Raw genomic sequence first — 12,278 nt, forward strand, 5'->3', positions numbered from 1 at the left:
GGGAGGAAGCATGTTTGAAGTTGTTTTCCAAGAAAACGTTGCTTTGAAAGCAAGCGAGTCAATAGGTTCACTTGAGTTCACAAAAATGTCTAAAGATGTACAAAAATAGCTGACATTTCCTGTCTTTTAATTTTGTATTATTCTAATACTGACACTATTTGCAACAAATCTGAAAAAAACCTCTTGAAAGTGCTCCAATCTTAAAACTGTATTTAAGAAACATTAAATTGAACCTACAAGGACGCCAACAGTATCCTCTGATTATCTTCAGCTAGTGGAGAACCCGTTCGGGGTGTACATTGCACCAACTTCCCCATTACACATTCTTGGATCCCGACCAATACACCCACCGAGTGTGAAGTAGATCGGACGAATGGCTCTCGCAATATGCAAAAGACACACACACGTATAAAGAGAGATTCCTTGCATTTAGTCTATCTTTAGGCCAAATATCACCAAATTTGTCATGGTCACTCAAACATCATATCAACACAGCTGTAGAAAAACTGAATGGAACATCAAAAATCCCCAAAAAATAGTAACTCAAAAGCTCAAAATTTGTAGGAGGAGAAGCGAAACAAAACAAAAATCTTAATGTGAATTGGGCATATATGGATAGATTCGTCTGGGCCCACAGATGCAAGGAAAAAAATAATGTTTTTGAGGCTTACGGTTCAAAAGCCAAAGCGTGAGGTTTGTTATTATAGAGCCACGGACACTATACTGCCTTGGGTCTCCGGCAATACATCCACCTAGTGTGAAGTAGATCGGGCGAATAGCTTCCAGCGTTATTGGAGCTTGACTGGTGAATCTGTTGAAAACCCATTTAAGATGAGCTCATGAATTCCGCCGTCAGTCACAATTGGCATATCGGGTAAACCCCGTCCTTCTACTTTAGTACCTGAGACGGATTTACAACTAATACGAGACCGTGTTGGTGTTCTCCTCAGCTTGCATATTGTGCTGACAGTCGGTCTTGACGGCGTTTGGTCTTTGTACTCACAGCTCTCTATCTCCAGAGTGCAGTTCTGTTCGTCCAGGGGATACCTCCTGAGATCCATCATGCATGCTGCTGTTGTAGTTATCCTGAACAAAGAGACACATAGGAGGAATGAGAGGGCGCAGGAGAGAATATGTTAGACGCCGCATGCGATTTACACAGGTTGTAGCGGAAGGAAGATGGATGGGAAGGAATAAAGAAGGAAAGGGTGACTATCGCACTTTATTTCCCATTTGAATTGTTGTTATAAAAATAGCAAAGCAGGCAAGTAGTTACTTAACAAGGAAGTATACTGCGGGAATATAATGACATCGAAGCATTAAGGTGATAGCACTTGACTTTGTCCGATCATCTTTAAAGGAAACCAAATGTCCATTTGTCTTGACATTAACTTCCTCAGTTGGCATCATATTACCGGCGAGTATTGGCATTGGCATCTTAAAATAAGATTAAGGCACCGCCTCCGAGGTAAAATGCTGACTGCGTAACTGTACACATAATCATGCTATAGATCACAGACGGAAAAGCAGTCCTCACTCTTGTGTTTTAAATCCGCCCATATCCCCCAAAACAAACTGGCTACCCTCCATCCAGTGATTACGTGAAAATGTGTGCAAATAAAGATGATATTAATGCAGCACATGTTGGCAGAGTTTAGTGCCTGCTCATCTGAACTGGGTCATGAGGAGGTATCTCTTTGTTTATTAGATGTATGAGCTCACACAGTTAAAATAAGCAGCAAAGTGAAAGATGCAAATTGAGAATGATTTTAGGCTAAGTCTGCCCTGATTAACTGCTTGGCAGTTAGCCACTCGAAGTCTTCATTCAGTTAAGACTCATGAGGCTGCGAAAAAAAACACATTAGGTGTTATTATCATACAGCTAAAATGTTCAACATATACATGGTGTCTGCAAGATAGAGATGTATTGTTATTATTGTGACTTCCAATATATGTCTCAACGTTTGATACCATATATAATATCTATGCTCTTTGAAGCCTGTCTGTTGTTATCATATGAATACATTGTATAAAACATATAAATGAACAAATGAATAGGAAGTGATTTAATACATTTTAAAACATCACGATTCTTATTTTCAAAATAATTGTTTTTTTCTTAATTTCATTTATTGAGTTACCTTTTGTTTCATAAAGTCACTTTTCATGACAGTGGTGTTGTCAGCAGTCAGCTAGCAAGCTTCACAAATGCTACAAAATGTAGCCAGTTAGCTCCTGTTAGCCAGAGCAACAATGTCAAAGTAATTCTGAATAAACCAAGTAGTACTGTTACTGTAAATAAACACAGTACTAACTATCTTATCCTTTTATTTAGCTTAACAAGGTTGAACATGCTACCTACCCAGCCTGCTAACTAGCTATGCGGGGTTGTGAGCTTGGACGAGCATCAAAGCAAAGAGCTAGTGCTACCGGTTGCAGCTAACGTTAGCTGGTTAATTCAGAGTTATTGAAAGGTGTGCTCTTTCATAAATACACCTCTACTTGGTTGCTCTAGCCAACCAGTGCTAGCTGGCAATTAGCGAGCTAGCTAGCCGCTCACACATAGCAGCAAGGTGACAACTCCACTGTGATGAAGAGTGACATATAATCAAAATGGCTGTTAGAGTATGTGAAGTAATACATATGCTGTGATGTTGATAGTGTATAAAGTAAATGATTAATGGATTGATAATAATCAGTAGTCGCAGCCCTAACAAATCTTGGATACCATGATGTGCCTCTGTATTCAGCATGTTACTCAGCCTTACCTGGCATCCATTTATTGAACAGCTCATATCACAAACACCACGTCACACATCTCCCTCTGCCTTTGATGTCTTGAAAAGCATTGAGAGGCCTATAAGTAGCCCACGAGGCTAAGTGCTATGAACTCCACTTGCATAATCAAGCACGACTGTATGACTGTAAAGTATGAACACTGACGGATGCAAACGCAAGCATGCAAGTATGCGTGCAAACACACACACATTTTGTCTCTGCACTGTAATAATTCAAAGCATGCATCCATATTCATAGGTCTCACTAACTCGTCTGAACCTGCCTGTCGAAAAGATCAATGGAAATTCAAAACAAGGGCTTTATGAAACAAATATCAAACAACAGCTGCAAGCTTCACATTGCATTAGGGCACCGTCCAACCTGTTCAGACTTCATTTCATGGGTGATCTCCGGCTGCACCCTCCCTCCCTTAAACATCTAATGCCGGGGTGCCCTTGAGCACGACACGTAATCCTCTGGCCGCTCAGCGGCCAGCAGCAGACAACTGCCAAGTTCTCAACAGGGGCCACTGTGGTTCCGTAACAGGGCTTTAAACACAGAGAATGAACTTGACACTGGGAAACGTCAGAGAACGTGCATGGCCCCGAGCTTCACTTTGTTGCCTGTTGTGGGGAGTGTTGCTCGATTGCATGGCCCAGAAATCGCACATTATATATTATAGATTACATAAACTCACTCCCGGCACTATACTGAAAAACACAACAAATAGTTACATGTCGAGTCAGTTAGGTTCTTTCTGTTTGTCTTATTGTACGCAAGTGTGTTCTTACTTCCCTTCTCTGACTGTGACCCACAGCCCCAAAGTCATCGGTGAACACTATCTTTTAGCAGATGTTACTCAAACTGGAGGAAATAGTGTATTTGTTGGGGACTATTTTCAGTTGTGGATTAATACACGTTTGGAGTGTGTGTGGAATTCAAAATAAACCGCAGTGCCAAGGTTCATGGTAATGAAGTGATGATGTGTTTTTAATAGTTTTGGAGCAATGGAGCTCTATAGCACTGAGGAATAACATATGGTCGGATCAGTTAATTTTTGGTTTTGGTCTTTGCACCGTCTTCGGATTTGTTTGACGATTAAAAAGTGATATAGAGAATTTCGCCACCTTTTTTCGTACTTTTTCCAATTCTAAATTTGGGCAAACAAGGGGAGGCCCGTGCGGATGGCAAAGCAGAACCCACCTGAGGCCGTAGAGGACGGTTCCGTCCGGATGCAGGCGGATCATGCGGTTTTTGACGGTGACTCCGTGGACGAACGACTTCTTGTCGTTGAGGAAGTAGGTGTCGGGGACCCAGAGCTGGTCGGCGACCCTGTTGTCCAGGGTCAAGTTGAGGGGTATTCCTATGTAGGCCAGACGCTTGTCCCTCCAGTACTGTTGGAAATACATGGTCAACGTGTAGTCCTGTGGAGACAAACACGGGGAGAAGAGACAATAAGAGTAGGTCACAGCTGATACATACGTTTACTTAAATTATACAGACACTGCCGACCTCCAAAGCAAATATTAACCGCTCTGAAATATTAACTCTGCCCATTCCCCGCTGTTAGTGCTCCTAATATTTATATGATATCCCACAGCCTCCTACAAGCTGGACAGAGTGTGGGCCAAGTGGTCCACACGCTGCAGCCAAACCCCCCCCCCCCCATACAGTAATGTGCCATTGTACAACAAGCGTGGACATGCTGACTGACTCATGTAGCTGCAGCCTTAGTGGAAAATTTCACCTATTCTATCAACAGTAGCGTATTCCCAGTATAAGCAATGATTCACAGAGCTTGAGAGCTGAACTGTAATGGAGCCCAACAGATTTTTAAACATATGTTGCCTTTCATTTAATCAAATAGGCAGACCCCAGAGATTTGTTTTTGATGCAGTTTTGTTAAATGCTAAGCTACTGTTATTTCCACTCCTTATGGGACCCAAATGGAAATGCGTAGCTTCAGTGACTCTTTATTGTTCTATCCTCTGAGATCATCTCTGATTTCTTAAGCTAATAGGGATTTGGTCATCAGTCAATGACTATTCTCCTAGAAGTCACCTCAAACTACACTCTACAAACGGGCTTCACAGCAGAGTTAATTATTGGTTTAGTCTGAAAATCACTTCAGTGTTTGCAAACATGTACGCTTTGGAGAGTCTTTGTATCGGTCTCTGTGACGAACCCTCGCCATCTGGCACCTAAGCCAAATAAGCATTGGCAAGACGCACTTAAATCCAGCCATGAGGATACTATCAGTTCTGGGATATCGAGCATTTCTTTAGGACGGTTGTGTAAGAAAAATAGGGCGGGAAGAAAATATATGTGTTTTTGCCTTGATTCAAGTAGTATTTGAGCAGAACGGAAGCAGCAGCAGCGGCGATAGAGGACAGAGCCCCTCCCTTCTTCCCTCCACATCACATAATCCACTTACCCAAGCTAACAGTCTCTCTTCTCTATTTCTGTATTTCTCTCAGTCTGTCTGCACCTCCCTCTCTCTCTCTCTCTCTCTCTCTCTCTCTCTCTCTCGGGGCCGTGCCATGATCTCCCCCCTTGCCCGCTGTGGCGTTGAAATGAAACCAGCCCGCACCGAGCTGGCACCGGCAAAGGCACACATGTCCGTCGGTGCTGCAGATTTCAGGTTCGCCGCAAACGAAAAAAAAATTAAATTAAAACGAGGATTAAAACGGCCACTGCTACGAGCACGGCTTCCCAAAACAAAAAACGCAGGTTACGTAACCGTGGTAGTTATTTGTCTCAACACTGTGTTATTACCGGAGCCGAGAAAACACTTGAGGTTTATGCATTTACACGAGAGAAGAGAATGAAATACGATTATGGCTGCGTGTTAATTATTTATTCCTTTTATTATTATTCTTTTTCTAATACTTTATACTCGATGAGCATGTTTTCCAGGATTGGTGAGCGCACAGAGTGAACAGGGAAGCTCTTAGTCAGCACAGGGTCCAGATCGGTCCCCCAGCATGAGGAGGAAAGCTCATCGGCACTGAGCCATAACTGTACCGTGGTGGAACCAGGGCCTGTTTGGTGTCCGCAGCCTCCATAGTGATGGAGCCATTCTGCTTGTGGCCAGTTATTACCTATCATGTGGGAATATACTAATATTCCAAAAAATGTGGAATTTGATTTGAGGATTTGCTGCTTCTCACTCTTTTATATCATTACAAAAAGAAAATCTTTGGATTTTGGACTGTTGGTTGGACAAAACAAGCAATCTTCAGACGTCATCATGGGCACTGGGAACCATTTTCACAATAGAACAATAAAGTAATCAATGGATCCATCAATGATGAAAATGATCAGAAGTTGCGGCCCCAGAGGTATGTGTGGCAGACTGTCTTTCCTTAAAAATCCCACTGGTCATTTGACCAATTGATGAGTAAAGACACCTCAAATATTACAGTACAGTACTGTAACTGCAGCAGACAGGGCTGGATTGCTTTATCATGACCTCCATTGGTTAACAGTAAAAAGATTAACTGCAAACTTTTTCGGGAATGTGCACCTTAGACTCATAGCTCCTGAAACTATCGGAGACTTAAAGGGGCACGCCACCAATTTAGCTGATGGAGTTACGTTTACTTGTCATCAGAAGCTTGTTAAAACAGCTGTGTAATAGAGCGTCCTCAAACCCGGAGAAACATTTTTGCTCCTCCTGTTCCTTCGTTTTAGCATCAATGGTATTTTTTGAATGGGTTTTGATGCCTGCAATAAGATCTGTTGTTAAGCTTGAGACATCTTTTATGGGTTTTTTCTGAGACATAAAATACGTCCTAAATCCCAAACCTAAACCTCCTCTCGGTTTAGGTTTGACACCAAAACATACCCTACAAGAAGCTTGGGTGTGGGGTTGAAGATGCAGGGGGCCTAATGAAGGATGCTAATGAGTTGCATTATGGGAAATGTCGGTGGCTGCTTCGGAGCTGGACCAATTCCAGGGACTAAATGTCAGGACGTCTCCGCTTCAATTATGACAGTTCTTTCTCAAATCTGTCCCTCTTGACCTTTAAGGTCCTTTACAGTCCTGGTTGGGGCTGTGGGAGAAATACAATGAAGTTGCTGAGGTAGTCTGTTGTGTAAACTGCACTTAATAGGTTCTTGAAAGTGACACAATGCACACAGAGTGGGTGGCTGCAGAGGCCCCAGGCAGGTTAATCCAGCCATTATACAACAGGGACTACTTTCTCTTGATTCCATAGTAGCAGAGGAACTAAGGCCCCTACTATTGAGATCCTACCTGAGGTGGAACCGAGCACAAGTTAGTTCAGTCATACCAGAACTTCAGAGTACGGTACTGAAGGCTTTTTCGCAACAGAAAGATGTTTTCAACTCGTTTCGGCAAGAGTTTGATTGACAGATGGTTCATCCAGTCATCTGCCACGTCATTTTTTTTTTTAAGTGCCCGCCCTTTTCCCCAAACGGTTTCCAATGACGGCGTCTCAGATGGTTCTGTTCAACAAACCATCTGGCAGGTTAGTTTGGATCGGCTCACCCCAATTTGGACCGGACGATCACAGACAGTCACTGCAGTACAGCAATAAAAGATATACTCTCTACAGCTCTGGTGGATGAAGACATGGAGTCAACCATGCCTCTGTTCTTTTAAGTGAATAAATCCATGTCAGTTTCCAGGATTTTATGACATAAAGGGCAACAAGCGTTATCAGTCACAGTCTCATTAAGGGGGTCAATGTGGATTGATCACAGCACGCAGCGACAAATGAAATCTGCTGTTAGAACGAGTGAAGAAGACTTGCCCCCCATCTCCTCCATCACCGCCGTAACTTTACCCCCCATCAATCCTTACAAATGACTAATGTCACTTTCACACCGCCTCGTTTTGACCCCTTATCACAGCACTCTTCCCAGAGCCCCTAGAGCGGCGTCGCACTCTCGGTGTGCATTTCAGTGTCAGCAGGTGGGCAGCGAGCGGCAACAGCGCGCACATGAGGCATAAATGATTCAGAATAACCATGTAGCCTGTACAAACACGCGGCGAAGGAGCCCTCATCAATGTTTCATGGAGACAATCAAATCGAATTTCAGATGCGGACGGTGCAGCTTTGCAGTACCTGCCCTGCGACTAGGGGGACTCTGGTTTTCTATGAACTAGGACTGTGGATTATGAATTATTGACAACCCCTCCCAACAGCACATGAATTCCCACAGCTGCGCCACTGCCGGTGGGGTTATTAGCATATGTTTTTCAGCAAGCGATAACGAGAGTGACCAGTGGAGATGATTTCCAGCAAGCCCCAATTATTCAATTAACTCGACTGGGTAATCGCTTTCCATTCAGGCTGTGTGAGAATTCAGATAAGCAGGGTCTTGGCTGCGAACTGACCCATATTCAATGTAATCTCTCTCCCCCTCTGTCTCTCTCTGCGGCGCCGGTGCACCGACTGCGGCGCCGTGATACCGCCGGTGTCGAGGAAACATCCCGCTAACATTGTTTGACACACGGCACGTGCTCTCCGTCCCCGGCATTACGCGGCGACCCGCTCGCCGTCAAGAGGCTGCGGCGCAATGGTGATAAACTGGAAGAGGAATCGTAATGAGGCGACACGTGTCGAAGCCGCTTTTCTGTGAGAAATAATAAACGGCCGAACTTCACATCTCGGGTGTGGGAGAGGAAAGAAACCCAGTGATATATGTAATCACCGTGTACTCCGCATGAACCCCACGTTCATGTAAAGCAATTTGAGTCACTTCAATGTAATTTTGGAGCCCTCCCTCGGGATGGCCCCCGAGGCGGTAGATCACCGCAGTGCGGGGGAATCCCTCAGCGACTTCCTTGTACCCCTCCTGCTGCTGCTATAGAATGGTAAAAATAGCTCTGTCCCTTATTGAGCTGGGCTTTTGTTTTTTTGTCTCCAAATGACAGCGTTGGTCTTCAATATACAGGATAATTTCCTCACTGTCTAATATTTTATGATGCATTGCCTCATAACAGGGTAAGACGGAGGGAACGACAGAGGCCAAACATTAGTAAAAAGATTTACTCTTATATGAACAGAGACACAACTACACAATCCTTTTTTAATGTATTATTGGTGTATATCACATACATTCCCTTTATATATATATTTTTAAGAATTTTCTTTTTTCATGTGAGATGACATTATTTGCCCAATTTCTTTGCGTTGGCCCTTATCTTTAGAATTTAGGAAAATGCAACGTGTTTTTTTCATGGACCCAAAAGTGTGTCATATGCTTAAATAACAGCTTGAGGAGCAGAGCAGGTTCCAGAGGTCTCTGGTTTAGGAAGTTGCCAAAGATTAGATATCATACGACACAGGCCTCAAAAGAAAGAGGGAATAGTGGATCAGTATGTGCTGCTTCACACAGCAACGCGGCGCACGGTAACGTCGACCCAAAGCACCGACGCTCGTGTGACAATCGCTCTTGTGGAGCGATTCGGTAGCGTAAGTAGCGCGACGGATTTAAGAGAGCTTGTCAAAGTCACAAACTTTGTCTTATTTAGAATTTTTCGCTCAAGTGGGTCAAGTGTGACTCTCTCTCCACCTATTTGAGTGCAAAAAACAAGAGACACAACGTACAATACACAAAGTTATAGATGGATTCAACTGGTACACTTTCTACAGATACTGCGATAACATCGCTATAATGAACTCTTTTGTCCATAATAATCGTGTAGTGTTCCCTCTTCATAGAGCTGCCCTATCCGTTACAGTTAGCCAATTGAGGCTGTTGACTGATGACCTTTTCTACAACCCCCCCATCATAAATCCAGTTCATAGTTTACCTGCCCCTTTTTATTTGCGACAACATAACAGCTGCTTGAGTGGCTCTGAGAGAGGAAATGAGGCTGGCGATGCGTACGTAGAGCTAGAGCCGGCAGATTGGCGGCGAATCGCGCATCCTCTCGGCCAGCCGGTCGGGCAGCGCAGACCAGGAAGTGCCAGCTCCGCTTACCCTGAAACCCCCGTGCTCATCACTTCACCCTGCAGCGCGCGCTCTCCTGAGGCCAATTACATTCCATCAGGCAGGAAGCCGGATGCCGGATAAAAGACACGGGGGTATATTAAGCCACACTCAGAGCCCAAAGAAAAAAAAAGATCTGCTCTTTTTTTTTTGCATGGCTGGAAGACCATATACAAATAATTAGGGTCAAAGTGTGTGCATAGGCAATGTCTGAATCCAAGATGTATGCAATGCAGCGGACAGTCTGTGGACACCTTGGTGACTGGGATTGGGCTTCATGGGCTTGTTTTCTTACTGGTGCACTCTGAAAATGATGAAAAAAAAGAAAAATAGGCAGCGGGAACATTTGGAGAAAGAGAGATGAAGAGAGAGAGAGATCTTTTCACCTCTCCATAATGACAGATTTTTTTCTTCTTCTTCTTTTTGACACCCACACTCAGCCGTGGGTGTACGGATGACTAGCTGGTTCAGCCTGTTACTGCAAACTACATTCACAGCGACCGACTCTGACCTTTTCCCCCGCGCGAGGGGCGCCAACCGTCTTTGTGATTTAATGCCCCCCCCCCCCCCCCCCCCCCCCCCCCCCCCCCCATAATTCTGATCATGAGGTGCGGATCACGGGCTGGTGTGAAGGCCTCGGTAGCTCCCGCTGCATCGCAGAATCACGCTTGGTCCGTTCCTGCGAGAGGACGGTCGTGATAATGAAAACACACCTACACACGAAGCCCCTGTTTTGCACTCAAAACATTTTGAACGCAGGCAAACACTGTGCGGCTGTTAATTCAGCTGAACTTTCATCTCCACCTCCGAACCTTACGTTAAACCAATTGTCCGACATAAACAGCCTTTTTCTTTAAAAAGCTCCCCTCAAATCTTTCAAAGGGATCCATTTGCGAAAGCACACACAGATCTATTTTGCCTCGCTCTGATCTCGTCCTAGCACGCGTCGGAGGGCCCCCGGTACCCAACCACAAACAGACCTCAGAGGTAATTAGTGCGCCTTTCTCAGACGCATCAGCATCTGCCAGCGCAGGAGGCCCCCAGCGCCCCGCGAAAAAGGCGCCGGAGTGAGCGGACTCTGGGTCGACCTGCCCCGCCAGGTGGATTCCTCGGGGCCTGAGCCAGCTGCCGCATTCGCGAGCTCTCGCAGGGTGTTTCGATTGGCTCCCCCCTCCCCTCTCTGCCTCTCCCCCCTCGCTCTCTCTGCTCTTTTCTGTTTCACTCAGGCGCTCAATACATCTCTAGATCTTACAGTCCTCCGCTTCCCTTTACGTCTCCGGTCTGGTGTGTTAAGTCCAGTTGAATTCCCAGGGCTGCAGAGATCGTCTTTGACTCGGTCTGCATGGGTTAATGAAATGAACTCGCAGGTTTGAACAGTATCGGGGTCAGGTGAATGTTAAACTTTGCTCTTAATCAGCAATATTGAGATTAGGAGGCAATTATTGGGGCAATGAGGGGGGGTTGGGTCTAATATTTCACGTTTTATCTATCAGGATTTCCTTTGGATCCTCCGTCCAAGATCTCAAAATATAGTACTGAGCGGGCACAGCTATCAATAGTAACTAAAGGAGATTTACCTTCTGTTACAATGCAGATTAAAGTGAAGACGCGATGACTATCGGTAGAGATATCATGTAATTGCTTCTATCCATAAAGGTCCGGGGGGATTCTGTGCTTGATTTATGTTCAGTCCCTGATGTAGTACTTCTTTGACCCGCATAGACTAAGCATCTGTTTCTATGTTTGATCCCAACCCTTAACAAGGGTCAATCACTCTTCTCTCTGTTCCACTTTCACATGCACGAATGCACGCATATATTACCTTGTAATAATAATAGTTCTGTTATTGACTCACACTCATTTTCTACCCGTTCACCTCCGCCTTAGCCACCGCATCCCTCCACACGCTTGTGATTCACCGTACAGTGCTGTACTATTCTGTTTTTCCTTCTTTGTGTGAGAGAGAGAGCCTCACATCAGGTCTAAAATGTTGGCAGCGTTGTTCTGCAAATCTGCGCTCCTTGTAAAACAGGCTGCATTGGATCCGGGCCTCCTTTCAGCAAAGCAAGCAGTACTTGTCAACTTTTCAAAACACGTTTTCCCAGTTATGCCCGTGGGCGAAGTGGATTCGGCAGCTGAAGTTTTACAGAGATTAATGCAAGATGGAGCCGGACAAAATAAAGAAGTAGAGAGAGAGGGAGCAGCATTTGTGCTGTTTGGTGTCGCTCGGTGGATAAACCACGGCGCTGTCACAGTCGGGACAAAAGCGCTCATTATCCGTTTCCCGCTGGAGAAATCCCTCATGCTAAAGCCGCAGACGGGCCCCGGCGTCGGATGAAAAAGCGTCCACCAAATGTCAAAGAGCTGGTGCGAAAAAAAACAACAAACAGCTTGACCGGTCTTGTTTTGGCTGCAACACTGGATCACAGCCGGGGGGGGGATTGTTCATCTAACGGGCGCAGACACACGTGCGTGCTCCCCCGGCGCACTGCTTGGCGATGAGAAACAGACCTAATTAATTATCTATTTACGTG

At 45.0% G+C, this 12,278-nt stretch overlaps 1 protein-coding gene across 1 annotated transcript in view; it reads right to left on the reverse strand.

Moving 5' to 3' along the window:
- The window catches only part of LOC306715495 (gamma-aminobutyric acid receptor subunit beta-3-like), a gene marked incomplete at both ends in the record, with an annotated part of 48,856 nt that overhangs the window by 13,196 nt on the left and 23,382 nt on the right, over positions 1-12,278 (reverse strand). Inside the window, 2 exons of the mRNA XM_079185884.1 lie at positions 1,004-1,086; positions 3,982-4,202. Of these exons, the coding sequence (XP_079042010.1) occupies positions 1,004-1,086; positions 3,982-4,202 (304 nt within the window). The remainder of the gene's footprint in view (positions 1-1,003; positions 1,087-3,981; positions 4,203-12,278) is intronic.

Source organism: Pholis gunnellus, assembly GCF_910591455.1.
Source record: "Pholis gunnellus genome assembly, chromosome: 24".
In the NCBI taxonomy this organism is placed as follows: Eukaryota; Metazoa; Chordata; class Actinopteri; order Perciformes; family Pholidae; genus Pholis; species Pholis gunnellus.